Source organism: Mesoplodon densirostris, chromosome 16 (genome assembly GCF_025265405.1).
Source record: "Mesoplodon densirostris isolate mMesDen1 chromosome 16, mMesDen1 primary haplotype, whole genome shotgun sequence".
NCBI classification, from domain to species: Eukaryota; Metazoa; Chordata; class Mammalia; order Artiodactyla; family Ziphiidae; genus Mesoplodon; species Mesoplodon densirostris.
This window is the reverse complement of record NC_082676.1, coordinates 86,840,391-86,858,083: the sequence shown is the minus strand read 5'-3', so window position 1 is coordinate 86,858,083 and position 17,693 is coordinate 86,840,391. Positions and strand designations below refer to the sequence as shown.

Genomic DNA, 17,693 nt, shown 5'->3' with positions numbered 1-17,693 from the left:
CTCAAGCTCAGCTTCTGCCCCAAGCAGAGAGGAACCACGCTAAGGGTGTCACTGTAGCCCCCTAAGCATATTGCCCTGGTGGCCCCCAGTCCTCCTGGGTCAGGCTGAGACACACTTGGAGCTCAGTGTCAGCCTCTCCCGGCAGCCCCCGCGCTCATGGTGGCCATAAAGGAGCCGTGGCAGCCATTCCTCAGCCAGAAGCAGGAGTCAGGTGAGCCAAGGTACAGGAATTCTGGGGTGTGGTGTGGGAGGAGCCCTCAGCTGTGCCAGGCCAGGCTGGAGACGTCCACGGGCCCTGGCAGGGAGCAGCTCCAGCCGACCCTGTTCTCCTCCATGGGAGGGCCAGGGGCCACGCTGACCGCATCCTGCTGCACTTGGGAGGCCCCACCCACTATGCAGAATTGGAAACTGAGGCTCAGAGAAATTGTAATTTGCTCAAGTCCATCATTCAGCCCAGGACCAGGGCCTGGGTTCTACAGTCAATAGGACAGGGAGGGCCTGGCCAGACCTGATTCTCCCTGTCTCAGCATCTGACCTCGGGCCCAGGCTGTCATTCTGCAGGAACTCAAACCTTGAGCCCAGGAATGCAGACCCCACCCTGTCCCGGCCCTGGAAGTAGGTCTCTGCAACCTGCAGCTGGGGTTGAGGCAAACCCATGCCTGGCGCCCTCTGCTGGTCTGTGTGTTCCTCACGGGGTGGAGAGACCTGAAGAATGTGCGGAGGGACGGCAGGAAGGCAGCTCCCCGCCCAGGGTGACCCGTAACCCCGTCCTGATGGGACGAGACAGGGCAAAAGTGTTGAACTAGTCGCCCCCAGGGCAGCTCGGAGGTGGATACCTTGTTTAGTATACATAGTGGCCAGTATTTAGAAACAGAGGTTATCGGACAGCAACTTAACTTCAGGTTTTTAAAAATCAGAATATCTGCCCACTCTGGACCCACGTTTTCCTGCGCGTAATCGTAAGGAGCTGAACACGATGGGGTGAGTCCTTTCCTATTAGCCACAGGCCCCACCAGTCCCTATTGCCCTATCTGCCTCCTTTAGTCACGTGGCCCCGTGGGCATTTGAACCCTCTCCTTGACCATCAGAGAGCCTGGCTCCTTTGGCCAGTCAGTGGTGTTGGAAGCCTGTCGACCTAACTCTCCAAGGCCCAAGCCTTCTCACCAAGGCAGCTGTGTCTCCTCAGACAGGCCCAGCCCAGTGGATCTGCCCCTCACAGAAACCACCCAGAGAACTGAGGGAAGGACAGGTCCTCTGAGAGATTTTATTTGGCTTGCCAGGAGCAGGGGCTGCCTGGGTTCACCTCTTACAGCTCCTTTTGCTGGAACACAGCACCCTGATGATGTCCTTGGATCTCTGTAGGGTGTCAAGGAATGTGTGGGCTCCTTCCGAGGGGCCTCTGCCATGGCACAGGGGAGGGATGGGAATGCATGGGGGTAGGAGGAGAATTTGCTTCCAGTCAGCAGGGAAATGGGCTACTATGGTAGGTAGTGAGCTGCCTGTCCCTAGAAGGGTTCAAGCAGGGTGTGGTTCCATCAATTTAATAGATATTTATTGGTGCCTCCAGTGTGCCAGGCTCTGTTCCAGGCATGAGAAATCCAATGGTGAGCACATAGGCCGGCCGGCCCACGTCCAGGAGCTGACTGTCCAGCTGGCAAACCTGTGAGCAGGTAGACCTGTGAACCATACTTTGCTGCTCGGGAGCAAATGCAACAGCGATGGAGAATACGTTCAGCCAGATGCTAGAGGTCCCTCTGAGGAGGCAGCATCTGGGAGAGAGGCCTGTGTAACGAGGAGGAACCGGCCAGGCTGAGCGCTGGGGAAGAGTGTCTGGGGGAGGTGCCAGTGCAAAGGCCCTGGGGCAGAGACGGCTCGGCGTGTTCCAGGGTCGGAAGGAGGCGGACAAACGGGGAGAGACGGAGCCGGAGGTGCGAGGCCTTCAGGCATGGAGGGGAGGGGTTGGGTTTGTTCTCATCTCCCAAGTGCGGGGACCACCTTAAACAAGACGGGAGCCTGCAGTAGAGGCCTTATCGGTCCACATCCCCTGTTGGAAGGGCCATCGCTTACTTGTTCAAGGCTGTAAGTGGTTTTGTCCACGTCAATCATTCATTTATTCACTTACTCATTCAGCAAACATTTCCAGAGCTAGATGTGCTCTGGAGCAGCTGGGGCCGGGGGGCTGGAGTGAGACCTGGTCCCCGACTTCCAGAAGAGGCAGTGTGCTGAGGGCAGGAGGTAGAGGGAAGCAGAGGTCAAGGAGGGCTTCCCAGAGGAGGTGTCCTCTGAGCCGAGGGAGGAGCCGATGGTTCTGTCCAAGGGGCTGTGGTGCTGAGACGGGGCACAGTTACAGATGGGCACCTCCACTGTGTGCTGAGAGTGGGGTCACGGAAGGGTTACCACATGGTGCGTAGCCCCTGCAGCAGGACCTTCTGAGACCGTAGCTGCCTGAACCCCATTTCGTAGCTGGGGAGACTGAGGCTCAAGGACACAGTGGGTCTGCGGCCCCTGAGGTCTGATTTGCCCCACAGAAGGGCTGATTTGAAGCTGATTCAGCTCAGAGCCAACGTCGAGGGATGGTGTCTGTGTGTGTGTGTGTGTGTGTGTGTGTGTGTGTGTGTGTGCTTGAAGCCTGTCAGATCTGTATATTTGAGCTCCGTCCCTCATCTGCTGAGCAATGCTAGGCAAGTCACTTAACCTCTCTAAGCCTGTTTCATATCGGTAAAAGGAGCGTGGCTCTCCATACCTGGCTAAGTTCTTGGGAGATGGTGTTGACCTGGCCCTTGGGTGGAGCCCAGCAAAATTCGGAGTCCGTGTGTCTGCCTCTGAGCCCAGGCTGTCCGCAGGCTCAGCAGCAGCCGCCCCAAACTGAAGAAGATAAAACCTGGCGTATTCTGTCCTTCCCCCGCTCCCACCTTGCACTGCTGTTGGGGAGGCAGAGTTTCACCAGGAGGGGAACCTTTTGTCTGCAGGGAGACCGGGCCCAGAGAGGGTGAGCAGCCAGCTCAGGTCGCAAAGCAGGGGGCCTGCACCATGAGCAGGGAAGCCCCATCGGTGGGCTCGGCGTCCCCAGGGACAGGAGAAGCCTCGCCCCTTCCCTGCCAACCCAGTCCTTCCCAGGGCCTGGTTGGCTACCCATCCACCAGCCCACCAGCCCCCAGCCCCTCCCGGTTGACACAAAAGGCCAGGCCTCCTGCAGGAGGGGGCGGGAAGGGGCTCCTGGGCCAGCTGGGCCACGGACACAGACGGGGAAGTGAGCGGAGACAGGAAGGAAGCTGCACTGCTGGAGTCTGGGGCCCCCATTGTCTCACCTGGGGGTGGGGGCACTGCCGTCTCCCCTCTGCCCTGCTCAGCTGCCGCCCACCCTGGATGGTTCCTCAGCTCCAGAGGGCACTGGGTCGCTAGGCCCTCCCCTCTGTGGGCCCCACCCTGCTGCTGACTTTTTCCCGGACCCCGCCTCAGTTTCCCCAGCTGTAAAGCTTAGAGGGCAAGATGCTTGGGGCAGATCTGTGTCCTGCCAGGACTCCCACAGCAGGTGATGTCATGACGAGTGCCAGCCATTTCTCTAGTGCTTCTCCTGAATCAGCTCGTGGAGCCTCACCATTCCCGATGACTCGAGGGCTCTCTTCGTGCCCAGAAGTTCAGGAACTTGGCCAAGGTCGCACATCGGGGCAGCAGAGCTGCAACTCAGACCCAGACAGCCGGTTCTACACCCCACCCTTCTGTCTGTGATATCACTGACCTGCGACTTTTCTTTAAATAATTCACTTGTAAAGGGTGAACAACGGCTAAGCCTCATCCTAAACTGTGACGTTAGTATTTTAATTGAGATGGACAGAGAGATGTATGGGTGAGCTGGGCTCGGAGCCAGGGGCCGGGGGACTCCCAGCTGTGCTCACTCTCCAGGGCTCCCTCCTCCCCCACCACACTCACAGAAGGGGGCAGGGACAGGACTTGCAGGAGGGACCCTTCTGTGCACCCTACGGGAAGTAGGGCAAAGAGGAAGCTTTGGGACCTCTCAGTAGACTGCCCTGGGCTGGGGGCTGAGGGCGGAGCCGGAGGGTGTGAGTGTCCTGGGTGAGGACCAGCTGGGACCTTCTGGCCCATGGCCAGGAGCCCTCCCCTCCTCAGATCTCATCACCACTCCCCACCCCCAGATAGGGGCCTCCCCACAAGCCTGTGTCCATCCCAGCACCCCCCCCCAGACCCTCAGTGTCTTGGGGGTGAGGTAAGGGGCTGGACCACCCCCAGGACATAGGTCTCAGGGGCCCCTGACCCCTAGCCCTGGGGAGGGTGTCCAGGGCTGCTTCGAATGTCCCCACCCCACCCCAGCCCATCCCCCTCTCCAAGTAGCCAAGCTCCTGCAGCCTGCTTAAATTTTATTGAAGGTGGAGCTGGAGTGGGGGGCCCAGAACCACAGGGCCCTCCCCCCAGCTTCCCCAGCGTGGGTTTCACTGCATGTGGGATGGCCAATGGCCAAGGCTCGATCCTGGGACTTCGGACACAGCTCAGTAGCCCGCATCCCTGCAAGCATCCAAGACACCCGCCTCAGCTCCAGCCCCACCCCTGCACAGACTCAGCAGATGGGGACAGGGCAAGCCCACAGCCCCCTCCCAGGCAAATGGGGTCCCGGGATAAAGATGCTCTTTGGGCAGGGCGGGAACATTACCCCCAGCTCAGGCCTCTCCTGGCCAGCTCCACCTGGGCCAGGCGGTGGTCACTCAGCACCTGCACCCGGGTGATGGCGGCCAGCGGCCTGTGGCGGTGGGAGAACTGCAGCACCTTGTGCTCCTGGGCGTGGACGTGGAAGTGCTCCGCATCCGAGCTGACCTCCATCTGTGGGCGGGAGGCCAGTGACCCACGGCCCACTGGGCCTGCGACCTGCTCCTGCACTGAGCTCCAAGAGCTCTGAGTCCAGGAAGCATAGCCGGGGGCCCAGGGTTCCCTCAGCACGTGGAACCCCCGTCATGCAGGCCCGCCCCATGGGAGTTCTGAGTCCCCAGCTGGGAGTCCCTCCATCTCTGCTCAGAGGGGTGGCTGGCGGCCAGGGGGTGGGCATCCTGTTGCACCCCCCAGACCCAGCAGTGAGACTCCCGCACTGGCCCTTTTACCCGTAAGCATCTCTAATAAGCCCCCTCCCCCAGGGGCTCCCGGTGGGGACAGCAGTGCTGCTGGAAGCCAGGGATACAGGGAGCCCTAGATGCTACACAGCATCCTTCCCACAAAGCAGCAGGTGGCCCTGATGTGTCCACAGGCACCCCAACCCCCGCCTCCCTGCCCCTCCCCCAAGGGCCTCCCCCACCCCACCCCATGGGTTCCCCTACCTCCCAAGGGCCTTGCCCCACTCCCGTCACCTCAAAGGGCTCCCCGAGCACCAGCGGGAAGATTTTGGACACCTCCTCCTGGCCCCAGTGGCCGCCCTGGAAGGTGTTGGCCACGATGGTGGCACTGGAGAACCGGGGCTTGATGTGGAAGACGATGTCCCCTGTCTCAGACAGGAAGTTGATCTCAAACCTGGGGGCATCATGAGGTTCGTGAGAGCAGCAGACAGCCGGGCGGTCACCCACCCAAGGCCAAGGAGGGGACCCTGGGGAGGGCGATGTCCCTTACTTGTCCTCTCCAGAGTCAGAGTGTCCCTGGACTAGCAGGTTCCAGCCCGGGGCCAGGCCCCCTGCATAGAAGGCTTCAAACTGCAGGCAAAAGACGGATAGAGGGCCCTGTGTCTGTGGCGTCCTCCCCCTCTGGCTCCCCACTTGCCCAGGAGTCCCCCAAAGTGCACGCGCTTTGCCCGGACCCTGGCCCTCTGAGCAGCATTCCCTCTCAGCCTGGGGGTCTCGTGGGAGGGCAGCTCTGTGGGGAGGGGCACAGCTGACTGGGGGACCCTCCCCGCTGGCCCTGCTCCCTTCTCCCCAAGTCCAGGTCTCACCCACCTGCAGTGCCATCTCTCCAGCTTCTGCTGGGAGCAGCGCGAGCCTGGGGATATAGGCGGGCCGGGCTGGGCGGGGGCTCGGGAGCCGCACCCCAGGGGTGGCTGATGAGGTCACTGTGCCTTTCCCTGCCCCCACCTCTCCCTCCATCCTCAGCCTCTCGCCCTCCCCCACCAGCAGGTCCTCCATTCTTGCTCCAGGGACAGGGTGGCCGCCTCCCCACCCCCATTGCCTCGGGGCCTGTCTGCCTCTCAAAGTTCACCTCACTTCTTAGGATCCTTCAGGCACCTGGGAAAGCAGCTTCTCCCCCATTCTTGAGGGAAGGGCGTGGCCAAGGCAGCCCCCCGCCTCCAGGATCTCAGGGACCCACACACTCCCATGTGGTCAAGCGAGGAGGTGCGGTGGTGGGGGAGGCCTACCAGGCCTGCCTGGCCTTCGGGGCTGTCAGACCACCTGGTGCCTCCAGCCTGTGCCCCCGGCCCAGCGCAGCCCAGCCTCCCCCTGCTGCCCTGCTCCAGAGGCTCAGCTGGCCCCAAGGGGCAGAGCTGGGATTAGGCTGGGCCGCTGCGGTCAGCGCATTCCAGGACGCTGGCGGGTGGACAAGATGGGGGAGGGCCTTTCCCACAGCCCCTCTTCTCTCCTGGCCTGGCTCCTGGGCCCCGGCGCGGGGGAGGGGGCCAGGCTGGGGCCCTCGGGGAGCGTGTGGCGGAGACAGGCAGAGTCTCCCCAGGCTTTGGGGGCAGCCGTGGGGGCCTCTTGGCTGGACTGTCTGGGGGGCCGACCCAGAGAGGAGCCAGGGCGGCTCAGGGAGCACCGGGGCTGCTGTGCGCGGCGAGCGTGTGCGGTGAGCAGGTGGGTGAGTGTGTAAGGGTGCAGGTGACGGGGGGGCGGGGGGGGGGGCGCGGGGCTGGTGAGCGTGGGACCGGGCGGCTGGGGAAACGCAGTGTGTGCGAAGTGCGCCCACGGCCGTGGGAGGGGTCACGTCCGAGGTAAGCGCGTGCGCTGCAGGTGCCACTGCTCTTTCCCTGCCCAGCGAGCCTCGGCGGGGTGGGCATGCATCTGGCCCCCCGGGGCCTGAGGGGTGCTCGGCCAGGATTGCCAGCCCTGCGTAACCCCACCACTCCCCTCGGGCCATTCTTCCCTCCAGCCCCTGGTGCGTGCCGCCTGGCCTCTCCACCTGTGCTGGTGACAGGCGTGTGCCTGTCATTCTTGATGAGGGGAGTGATGCGAAGGCCAAGGCCGGGAAGGGCAGTTTCGTCCTCCCCGGCAGGCACGGGACGGGGCTGGCCGGGCCTGCAGGGGGCAGCCCTGGGCAGCGGAGGTGAGGCTGCCTGCTATGGCTTCCAGCCTCAGACACCAGCCGGCCTGCGTGCACGTCCCTGTCCCAACCCAGCGTGGCCATCCTGGGGACTGAAGGCTGCAGACCCCTCCCCCCTGCCTCCCCCCAAGGATCACAGAGAGGGGAGCCCCTGCCACAGTGGCCCAGCAGGAGGGTGAGGCCCCTTGCTGCCTCTGCGCCTCCCTGTACCGTCTCCTGTCCAGCTGCTAGGTGGGGACGTGGAGCCTGGACTCTGGGTACAGCACTGGCCGGTGCCCAGGGCCCAGTGAGGGGCAGAGCAGGCCTCCAACCGGCTGGGCGACCCGGAGCTAGTAGCCTCTGGGCCGCAGTCCTCCCAGCTGCACGCGACAGTTCTGTTCCCTGTGCCTGTCTCCTGGGCAGGGGAGGGTGGCCCGGGGTGGCCACAGCCCTGGCTGGATGCAGCAACCTGGGCCGTGGTCTCCTGGCTTTGAGGTCAGCAGGGGTTCTGGTGGAGAGTCCTTGGGAGTCAGTGGCTTGCAGCCCCAGCTGGGCATCGGGGGCGGGCCCTGGCCTGGGGGGAGGAGCCCGAGGACCCCTGATTTGGGCAGGCCTGTCCCGCTCTAAGCCTCAGCCTCCCCATCAATGGGGGACAATGGGGGCTGTGTTGAGGTAGCCCACTAGGCCTGAAGGGGGCCGGTGTGTGAGCCTGCCTGTTCACTCCAGCCTGGAGACCTCAGAAAGCCCAACTGGGATGATGTAGCTCTGGGCCTCTGCCCACCCCGTGACACCTGTGCCTGGCATGAGCCTACACCTGGCCAGGGCTGTGGTCTCACCACCCACTGGCTGTGGCTTTGGAACCTCTCCTACATGGGGTGGGAGCCAGGAGCAACCGAAGCTCTCAGCAATGGGGATGGCCAAGGGCCCAGAAGGCCCCAGCGGGGCTGGGGGGATGGAGAGAGGGACACCTAGGCCGCTCGTGGCTGGCCCAGCCCTGCAGGCACACCCCAGCCAGTCCTCAGGGGCCCCTGAGGTGGGGGCAGTGGGCAGTGCCCCCACCTGGAATAGCTGGCCAGCCAGGGCTGGGTGCTATGGCTTGGGGCCTGGGAGCAAACAGACTTGCCCAGCCAGATGATGCCCCTCTTCCTCCCAGATGTGCGATTTTGCCCTGGACTGTTGGTTTCCATAGGCTCCAGATAAGGTAGCAGGGTCTCCACCCAGCTCCACAGAGGATCTCCACCAGAATGGCCGCCTGGGCTCAGAGGCCTGCCCTCAGCCCTGGGGCCTCCATCGCCAGGTGGCACCAGGCATGGGGCTGGTGCTCAGAGACACCCGGAAGAGAAGTCCTGCCCCATGGCACAGTGATAACCACCGTCTACCCGGGGCTCACGCTGCCAGGCACTCAGCTAAGCTCTTTACGTGCAGCATCCCATGTCCTGCACCGGATATAAGGGCACAGAGAAGTGAAGCAACTTGCCCAAGGTCACACAGCTATGGAGTGACAAAGCCAGATTTTGAACCCAGCAGTCTGCCCCTGGATGTGAAGCCCTTCACCAGACCAGGATGGGAGGTTATCAGGGTCGGCTTCCTGGAGGAGGAGGCAGCTAAAGCGGGTCTTAGAGAATGAGTCAGAGTCAGAAGGTGGTAGTGAAGAGTGAGAGCGGAGCACCGGGAGGCAGGGCTGTGCAGGAGGCCTGTCAGCGCCAGGCAGGGTCTCACACACCTCGGTGCCCCACAGACCTCGGGCACAAGTCCCCCAGCCCAGCTTTCATGGGCTTGGTGGGGTCAGGCGTCATTGCGCCGACTTGAGCAATGAGGAAACAGACAGGGGAAGCCTTCCCAGAGCCCCATGGCAAAGGGTGGCAGCATCTGGACGTGAGGGCCGCCTCCGGACTCCCAGCCCCCATCCTCTCTGGTCGTGAGCGACCAGCCTGGCCCACCAATGACCGATTCCGGGCCTGGGGGGTCTCAGGCCAGGCCAGGCAGCCCTAGGAGCCCTCTTCAGATTCCAAGACCCTCCCAGGACCACCCGCCCGCCCCGTCCCCAGCCCACATCTGGAACCACTTGCTGACAGGTCAGCATGGAGATTCCCAGCCCCCACTTGGCAGGGCGGCACCGGCAGCTTCCAGGCAGGGGCCACGCCTGGCCCGGGACACACAGCTTCGGGCCAGCTCTCCCCCTGGATGGGTGCTTGGTGGCCTTTGCACTTAGTGGTTCACCTCTTCTCCCCACTGCTGGGGCCACGGCGTGAGTGCGCCCTCTGGGTCAACAGGGAGAGTGAGGGCAGTTTGAAAACACCGTCCCACACAGGTGGGGAAACCGAGGCCCAGGAGGCGAGGGCTTGCTGAGAGGCAGCCTGGGCAGCAGCAGGGCCACTGAGCTCTGGCCTCTGCTGCCCCTTTGAGGCCCCTCGTAGGACCTTGGCTGTAAGGCCTGTTAAAGGCTGGAGCTGCCAGGGCTGCTTCTGGGAGAGGGCAGCAAGGTCCCGCACTCCTGATGCTCCCTCCCCTGTCCCCTCTGAATCCTCTAACAGCTTCCCAGCCACCACCTGTCCCCAGTCCCATTCTCTCAAAGCTTAGTCGAGTTGCTCATAAAAGCTTCTTGGGTCTCTCCCTCCTCTGAACTGCACTCGCTCACTCAGGACAGAAGTCATTTTCAATCCAAGCCATTCGCTGAGGCCCTACTGCATGCCAGGAGCTGCCTCGGACCCTCAGAGATCTACAGGGAAGGAGGCAGGTCTGAGCCTGATACACGTGGGCACCTCCTCTCCCACCTCCTCCCACCCGCCTGCCGGTGCCCACGCAGCTCCTGGCACACAGTAGGTGCTCAAGAAAATGCCATGACCATGCCACTTGGGGCAGACAGAGGCCCCAGGCTCAGGGAAGGGAGATATGAGAAAGACCAAGGGAACTCAGCTCATCCTGGCCACGATCGCTACCAGTTATCAGCCGAGCCTCTACTATGTGCGCAGCGCTATGCCAGGTGCTTGTCATGAATTCGTCTGCTGGGTGGGTTACCATCTCCACGTCACAACCAGCTGCCCGTTCAGTTACTGAGCTAACGTTAGCTGAATCCTGCTCTCTGCCAGGCCCTGTGCTATGGATCACAAGACAGACAGACAGACGAACAAGTCTTTGCACTCATGGAGCTTCCAGTGTCTGAGGAAGGGAGCAAACATTAAATGACAAATCCAACATCACGTTACTGAGTTATTATTACGGTAAAAGCTCTGAAGGGAAAATATGGGGAGTGATGCTCGTGTACAGGGGGGGACTTGTATATGATATGAGCTGGTCAGGGGAGACTTCCTGGAGGAGGTGACATTGGAGCTGAGCCCAGAAGAAGGGGTGGGGGGAAGAGTTTGCTGGCAAAGGGAACAGCATGTGCTAAGGCCCTGGGGAGGGAAAGGCCAGGATGGGAAAGACAACTCCCCAGCCGACCTCTGAGGCCTGGCTGAAGTCCAGCCCTTCCTGGCCTTCCCTGCCAGGCACCACCGTCCCCTCCCTAATTTGGCCCGGCATTGTTCCTGGCCAAGCTGCCCACCCAATGCCTGGCCATTGTCCGCGTCTCATTCTTTCTGCCCCCGCATCTCTTATCATCCAGAGAATCTGCTCACTTGGGGACACATGGGGGCTGATAAGATTTCACTGGAGCCAGTGCTAAGCAGGTGCTGCCAGATGTGACGCCGCCCCCCTCCCAGGCAGGGGGCCCAGTGGCGGCCCAAAGGACCCTCAGCGTCGGCCTGGCCTCCCTCCCACGCGGACCCCGCAGGGCCCACCTCTGGGGCTGCCCCCCCTGCTCTACACCTTTCCCTCCACGCCCCTGCAAACCAGAGCAGGCCCACCTGCCCCTGACAGGCAGAGCACCCTTGCCCCTCCCTGGGCTGCAGTTTCTCCATCTGAGGTCGCCAAGTGGGACAATGAGCATTGCCTGTGAGCTCAGCTGGGGACAGAAGCAAAGTTGGACTTGGCCCAAAGGAGGGACATGGAGATGGGGCTCTGGGTGGGCCGGGCCACGGAGACGCCACGCAGGTGGGGGTAAGGCTCGTGTTTCTCCCTCCCTGGCAGGCCTGGGCCTAAGGCATCAAATGGGGCTCCTGCGCAGACAGAGGCAGGAGCCCCGAGGGAGTGCAGAACCTACCCCAGGGCCAGGCCTTAGCTCCGGTTGGGTAGGGGGAGCGCTCCACCCCCATTCTATTTTACCAGGCATGTTATAGATGCGGCAACCAAGGCTCACGGGGAATGAGAGCTGGCCCAGGTCCACGCAGCCAGTCGCTGGTGGAGCTGCCGTTCTTAGTCACAACCCTGCAGAAGTGGGGCCAGGGTTTGGGGGGCAGGATAGAGGCCCCCCAGCTTCCCTCTGTCATTTCCAAGCTCCCACAGCTACGCTCCTTGGCTCAGCATGTGTTAGCAAGAGCCCATCCCTTTGCAGTCCTCCAAGTGAGTTCATGTCTGCTCGTAGCCCTGCTGGGTGAGGGCTTCCCTTCCCACTTTACAGATGGAGAGTCCGAGGCCACTGTGGGCAGTGTGACCACCAGTTTCCCTGGTGAGGCGTTGCTGTGAATGACCCTCAAGGGGTCACTCGGAGCCCTTCAAAAGGATGTGCTTGAGAGACTCCAAAAGCCCTTGGTGGTGCTGCTCTGGGGGGGATGGGGGAGAGGGCTCCCTAATGGCCCTGGTGGGTTGGGACCTGGATGGACTGTGGGACCTCTTGGGCCTGGGGCCAGTACCAGCCATGAGTTATCCCATGGTGGTAGCCATCGTGGAGGAAGCTCAACTAGACCAGGCAGGCCTATCAGAAAGGGGGCCACTGGCTGGGCACAACAGCCAATGAGAGGGTCTGGGGGCCAGCCGGGCTGGTCAGGGCAGGGTGGAGCAGCCTGGCTGACATCTGGCCTTGAGGGGAGACTGTAAGAGTTCCTCCAGATAGGCTCTGTGCTCCGGCAGCCTCCAGGGAAGCAGCCTGCACCAGGTTTATAAACACATGCAGCAGCAGCCCGGATCTGAGGGCGGAGGGGCTGGGAATCCTATTAGATGAGACGGTGGCTGGGGGATCCTAGAGGTGGCCTGAAGATGGGGCTGCCAGAGCCTCGAGGACCCAAAGAGCCCCGCCCCCAGCACCGGGCCAGACGTGGGGACACAGGACAGCAGGCGTGTGTTCAGGCCCCACTCTGTAGAGAGTGGACCTCCATGTGCTGCTCTGTGACCTGGGGCCATGACCTGTCCCCGGTGAGGGGTGAGGTAAGTGGAGGGGAACCAGCCCCAGGCAGCCCTCCATCACTCGCTCCCAGACATTTACAGAGCGCCTGCTGCGTGGAGTTGTGGGGAGAACGACAGAGCATGCATTGCGGTGGGAGAGACGGATGATAAACAGCCCAACAAATATTATACGTGGAATATTCTAGATGGTGATTTGTGCTAGGAAGAAAGTAAAATAGGACAGTAGCATTAAAAAAAAAAAGCTGTACCATCCAGTTCAATAGCCCCTGACTGCACTTAGATGATGAGCACCTGAGATGTGTGAATTGAGATGTCAGTGTTAAAAAAAAATAGATTGGGAGTTCCCTGGTGGCCTAGTGGTTAGGATTCCGGGCTTTCACTGTCACGGCCCGGGTTTCAGTCCCTGGTTGGGGAACAGAGATCCGGCAAGCCGTGCGGCATGGCCAAAAAACCCCAGAAAACAAAAAACCCCACTAGATTTACAAGACAGTGCAGAAAAATGATGTAAAATATCTCATTAATAATCTCATATTGATTACTTGTTAAAATGATACTATTTTGTATATACTGGGTTAAATATATAAGATACTATTAAAATTAATTCTACCTGTTTTTTGTTTTTGGTTTTTTTTGCAGTACGAGGGCCTCTCACTGTTGTGGCCTCTCCCGTTGCGGAGCACAGGCTCCGGACACGCAGGCTCAGCGGCCATGGCTCACGGGCCCAGCCGCTCCACGGCATGTGGGATCCTCCCAGACCGGGGCACGAACCCATGACCCCTGCATCGGCAGGCGGACTCCCAACCACTGTGCCACCAGGGAAGCCCCAATTCTACGTGTTTTAAAAACTCTTTTTTAACGTGGCCACTAGAAAATTTTTAAGTTGCCTCTGTGCCAGCATTCTGCTTCTCTGGGATGGCGCAGGCTGAGATGGTAGGAGGGGAGGGGTGGGGGCTATTTCAGCTGGAGCAGGAAGGAAACTCTCAGGGGAGGTAACCACTGCCTTGAGACCTCACGTTGAGAAAGACCCAGCCTGGGAGACCCAGAAAGAATGACCCAGGCAGAGAGAACTGTAGGTGCAAAGGCCCTGAGGTCAGAGCAGCCAGGGGGCTGGCATGGCTGGGGTGTTGGGGGCTGGGGCGGTGTGAGGTCACATTGTGGAGATGAGCTGAGGCTACACCTGTGAGAGGGACAGGCTGGGGCTGGACCACGTGAGGAACCTCTGGCGTCCCCCTCAATGCTGGGGGCAGCAGTGTGGGGACTGAGCTGGTCCGGGTCTGCCCCCTCCCTAGAATCCTCTTGGGGCAGCCCTGGCCCGGCACAGCCGACGCCCCCGCCCAGGACGCCGGGAGGTCAGTGTGGCCACTGTGTCCCCACACCACGCTCGCCGCAGCCCCCTCCGGGCCAGCCGCCACAGGCCCCCCACCCGCTCAGGCTGACCCCCTCGAACGCTCTCGCCAAGATCATTGGGAAAGGCCCAGGGGAGCCGCCAGCTCCCAAAATAACCTCCCACCAGTTCCAGAACATCTGTGGGGGGCGGAGTCTCAGAACCCCAAGCTGAGAGCCCCGTTCAGGGTGGAGGCTGGGAATGGGGACATGGGTGGGGGGCAGGGAGGGAGAGAGAGGGACAGGGAGAGAAGAGGAGATGGACAGAGACCAGTAGAGGCGCATGGACAAACGGGGCCAGGGAAGGGGGCAGGGGCGATGCGTGGAGCGTGGGGCACCGGCCAGCACTCGTCTCAAGCTGGGCCGCCCCCAGCCCCTTTAGAAGGGCGGGCCAGGTGGGCCTCCAGAGGAGGGAGCGGGCTGCACCCCTGAGATGAGGTCTGGCTGGGTGGGCAGCTGAGCAGAAGGTGGGCGTTGGACGGATGATCGGTGTCAGGAGCGGGGCCCTCACAGCACCCCATCTGACCGGGTTGGGCTCCACAGGGCCTCAGAGGCTCGGAAAGAATCCTCTCTTAGGCTCTCTATTTTCCCAGGGGGAAACTGAGGCTCAGAGAGGCCGCGTATCTTGTCTGAGGACCACAGCACGCGAGAGGCAGGCGAGGACTCTGTCCCCCGTGTCCTTCACGTACTTGCTCCCCACTCCCCCAGCTGGCAAGCTTCCCCTGCCCTGGGTCACCTGGGGTTGGGAACTGTCCCCTGAGCAGCATGGCCAGCACTAGCCGAACCTGTGGAATTCCCCAGCCCGAGGAGCAGCAGGGCAGGCGAGAGCCACAGTGGGCCGGCACCCGGGGGTGGGGGAGAACCTGTGGCCGAGAGGGGCTGCCTAGGGAGCCCGGCCCTCCCCACCCCAGGGCGCAGCCTGGAATTCTGGGAAGTGGGAACTGCGGGGTGGTTTCTTGACATTAAAGGGTCTTTACTGCAAGACCCCAGCCCGGTCCGCAAGGTCCATCCATCCATCCATCCATCCATCCTTCATTCAACAAACATTTAGTACACGCTCATTGTGTGGGGAGCCGGGCGGCCGCAGGGGGTGAGGGGAACAGTCTCGGTGGAAGACTGAGGCCAGAGCAGGTGGAGCCCGCCGGAGGCCACCTGGACGCAGTGGGGGCCCGTGTGGGCACATGGGGAGGTGGGCAGCTGTGGGCTGCTCTGGGGTCTGCAAGGTAAGGTCAGGGTCAGGACTCTGCAGGGTCTGGGGTGCCACCAGCCCACACATCCCGGAGAGGGGTCGTGGTGTTTTCTACCCAAAACCAAGACTGTCCATTAAATGACCCCACCTCCACCCCACGCCATCAAGGTCCTGCTTGTTTTGTGATGGTGGGAATTTTGCAACGTGTTTCTTGGGCTAGAAAAGAAAAGAATAACCACTTGTGTGTCTAACTCCAGTGGTGCTGGAGGGCCTTCTGTGCGACGGGGAAGCCCAGCAAGGGTCAGGTTCAAGAAGTGAGTGCCTACCAGGTCCCTGAGGGAGCAGCGGACCAGGGGAGGGGCAGACCGACTCAGGGCAGGTGCCCACCTGGCTGGAGGATGCCTGTCCCTCGGGCCACAGCAGGATGCTCTGGAGGAGGGCCAGGGTGGGCAGGACTCCGGGGCCCAGGACAGAGGCCAGGCCGCCCTCAGGGGACAGGAGAGGGCCCGGGGGAATGGTGCAGAGCGGAGGGCATGGTCGGCCGATCTCCCCATTGAAATGGTGGGAGAGGCCCCTGAGAGGGGCCCCAGCTTGAGCTTAGCCACAGGAGGCCTGGGGGAGGCAGAGGGCAAGGCCGAGTGGGCGGGGAGGAAGTGGAGACCCTTGCACCCCCCTTGCCTCCTTTCACTTCCTTGGCCTCTCCCCTCCCCCGCCCCTCCCCGCTGGAGACACAGGCTCAGGGCCTGGGTGCAGCATGCCAGCTCACCCCAGCCGCCGGGCCACCAGGGCCCCTCCCCCCCTGTCCCCTCTCTGACTGCTGCTCCCACTTCCCCAGGCTGGGACGGGACACAAGATTCTTTCAAAAACATTTCCTTTGCAAAATAATCCTTCGAAATATGTTTTTGGAAACGAACTCCTGATCAGAACAGGAAGAAGTTAATTACAGCCCCTCCCCAGAGGGGCTCGGGGAAGGAAGCCTGGTGGTCAGAAACACGAGTGAGGGCCAGGTTGGCGGCTCTGACGCCCCACCCACGCGTGGCCTCAGGCCCCCTTCCCCACTACCCTGTTGGCCCCTGGCCACCCTCCCCCCTCAGCGCACAGATGGGGAGACGGAGACCCAGAGAGGCCCAGGGGCGTGGCCAGGGTCACAGGCTCAAAGCAGAGCAGGGCAGAGCCCCTCCCCCTGCTACCACGTGGCGTCCATGTGAGAGTGTGGGTAGGCGTGTGCATACGCGTGTCCGTGTGCCTGTGCGTGTGGACAGGAAGGTGAGCCGGGGCGTGCCTCATTGAGGTGGGCTGAGGAAAGCCTGCGGGTCTGCAGCGCTGGCTTAGCTGGAGCTGGGCTTCTGCGGGCCCGACTTCCTCATGGCCCCAGGCCCCCTTTCCAGGTGCAGAGGTGCTGGACTAGGGCCACAGGAGGAAGGAGATGGGGGCTCCTTTTCCGTGCTCCTGACCTTCAACCCTGAGCACCCTCCAAACAAGGGGCATCTGGGTTCCCCTAGGACCTAGACCAGGGCCCACTATGGACTGCCTTCTGAGTGTGGCTAGGTCCCTCTCTGTAAGCTCTGATGCCCATGTTCTGGGTTATGTCTTACAGGTACTAGGGCTCTGGTTATCCTGGAAGTTTGGGACGTCTAAACTCTAACCTTTGCTTAGCCCTTCGGCCAGGGGTCTTACCATCCAGCCCTCAGTACCAGGGTTCATTTAAGTGTAAATCTAAGGAATGAGCCCTGGGAGCCATTCTTCCACACACCTGTCCTTCTGATCATCCATCCACCTGCCCATCCATTTATCTTATGTCCTTCTATCCATCTGTATTAGCTTCCTGTTGATGTAATAAATTACAGCAAACTTAGTGGCTTAAAACAACACAATTTATCATCTTATTGTTCTGTGGGTCAGAGATGGGTCTTGCGGGTTAAAATCAAGGTGTGGGCAGGGCTGTGTCCCTTCTGGAGGCTCTACGAGAGAATCAGTTTTCTGGCCTTTTCCAGTTTCTAGAGGCAGCCTGCATTCCTTGGCTGGAGGCCGCGGCCCCCGTCTTCAGAGCCAGCAGTGATGTCACTCAGCCTCTACTTCAATCTTCACAGCACCTCCGCCTCCTCTTTTCATTTATAAAACCCTGGTGATTACACTGGGTCCATCTGCGTGGCCCAGGATAATCTCTCCGTCTCAAGATTCTTCACTTATCACATCATCAAAGTCTCTTTCGCCGTGTAAGGCAACGTATTCACAGGTTTCAGGGGTTAGGACGTGGGAGTCTTTCGTGGGGGAGGCACTATTCTACCTGCCATCTCATCCTTCCATGTATCTGAGCATCTGTTCATTCATCCATTCATCCTCCTGCCATTTACCTACCTATGCACTATATCCATCGGTCCAGCCAGCCAGCCAGCCCGGCATTTATCCACCTGTCCTTCTATCCTTCTTTCTATCCACCTATCTATCCTTTTGTCTATCCGCCGCCCCCATCCATTCATCTGATCATTCGTCCACCATCCATCTCTCCATCCCTCAGTGCTAACTTCGGTCTTTCCTTTCCATCCTGTGTCCGTCCATCCATCCATCCATCCATCCACTCACATGCACATCCGTCCATCTGTCTGTCCAGCTGGGGCAGGATGCCAAAGGAGGGTCAGAGAATCACGGAGGATGTGGTGGGGACAAAGGGTGGGGCCCC

General features: G+C 61.2%; 1 protein-coding gene across 1 annotated transcript; it reads right to left on the bottom strand.

The window, feature by feature from the left end:
- Positions 1-1,742: 1,742 nt before the first annotated feature.
- Positions 1,743-6,113, bottom strand: GRIFIN (galectin-related inter-fiber protein). The gene is made up of 8 exons (XM_060079273.1): positions 5,928-6,113; positions 5,608-5,687; positions 5,352-5,511; positions 4,667-4,833; positions 3,133-3,225; positions 2,913-2,963; positions 2,398-2,463; positions 1,743-1,995 (listed from the first exon to the last, which is right to left on the bottom strand). Exons 1-8 carry the CDS (start codon positions 6,111-6,113, stop codon positions 1,743-1,745), a joined length of 1,056 nt encoding a protein of 351 aa, XP_059935256.1.
- Positions 6,114-17,693: the final 11,580 nt, after the last annotated feature.

Coding starts and splice junctions, on each gene's coding strand:
- GRIFIN (XM_060079273.1), bottom strand. CDS start 6,113: ATGGAGGACCTGCTGGTGGGGGAGGGCGAGAGGCTGAGGATGGAGGGA. Junction 5,512..5,607: donor TCTGACTCTGGAGAGGACAA/GTAAGGGACATC, acceptor TGATGCCCCCAG/GTTTGAGATCAACTTCCTGT. Junction 2,464..2,912: donor CTCCCCAACAGCAGTGCAAG/GTGGGAGCGGGG, acceptor CAGTCTCCCCAG/CTACGAAATGGGGTTCAGGC.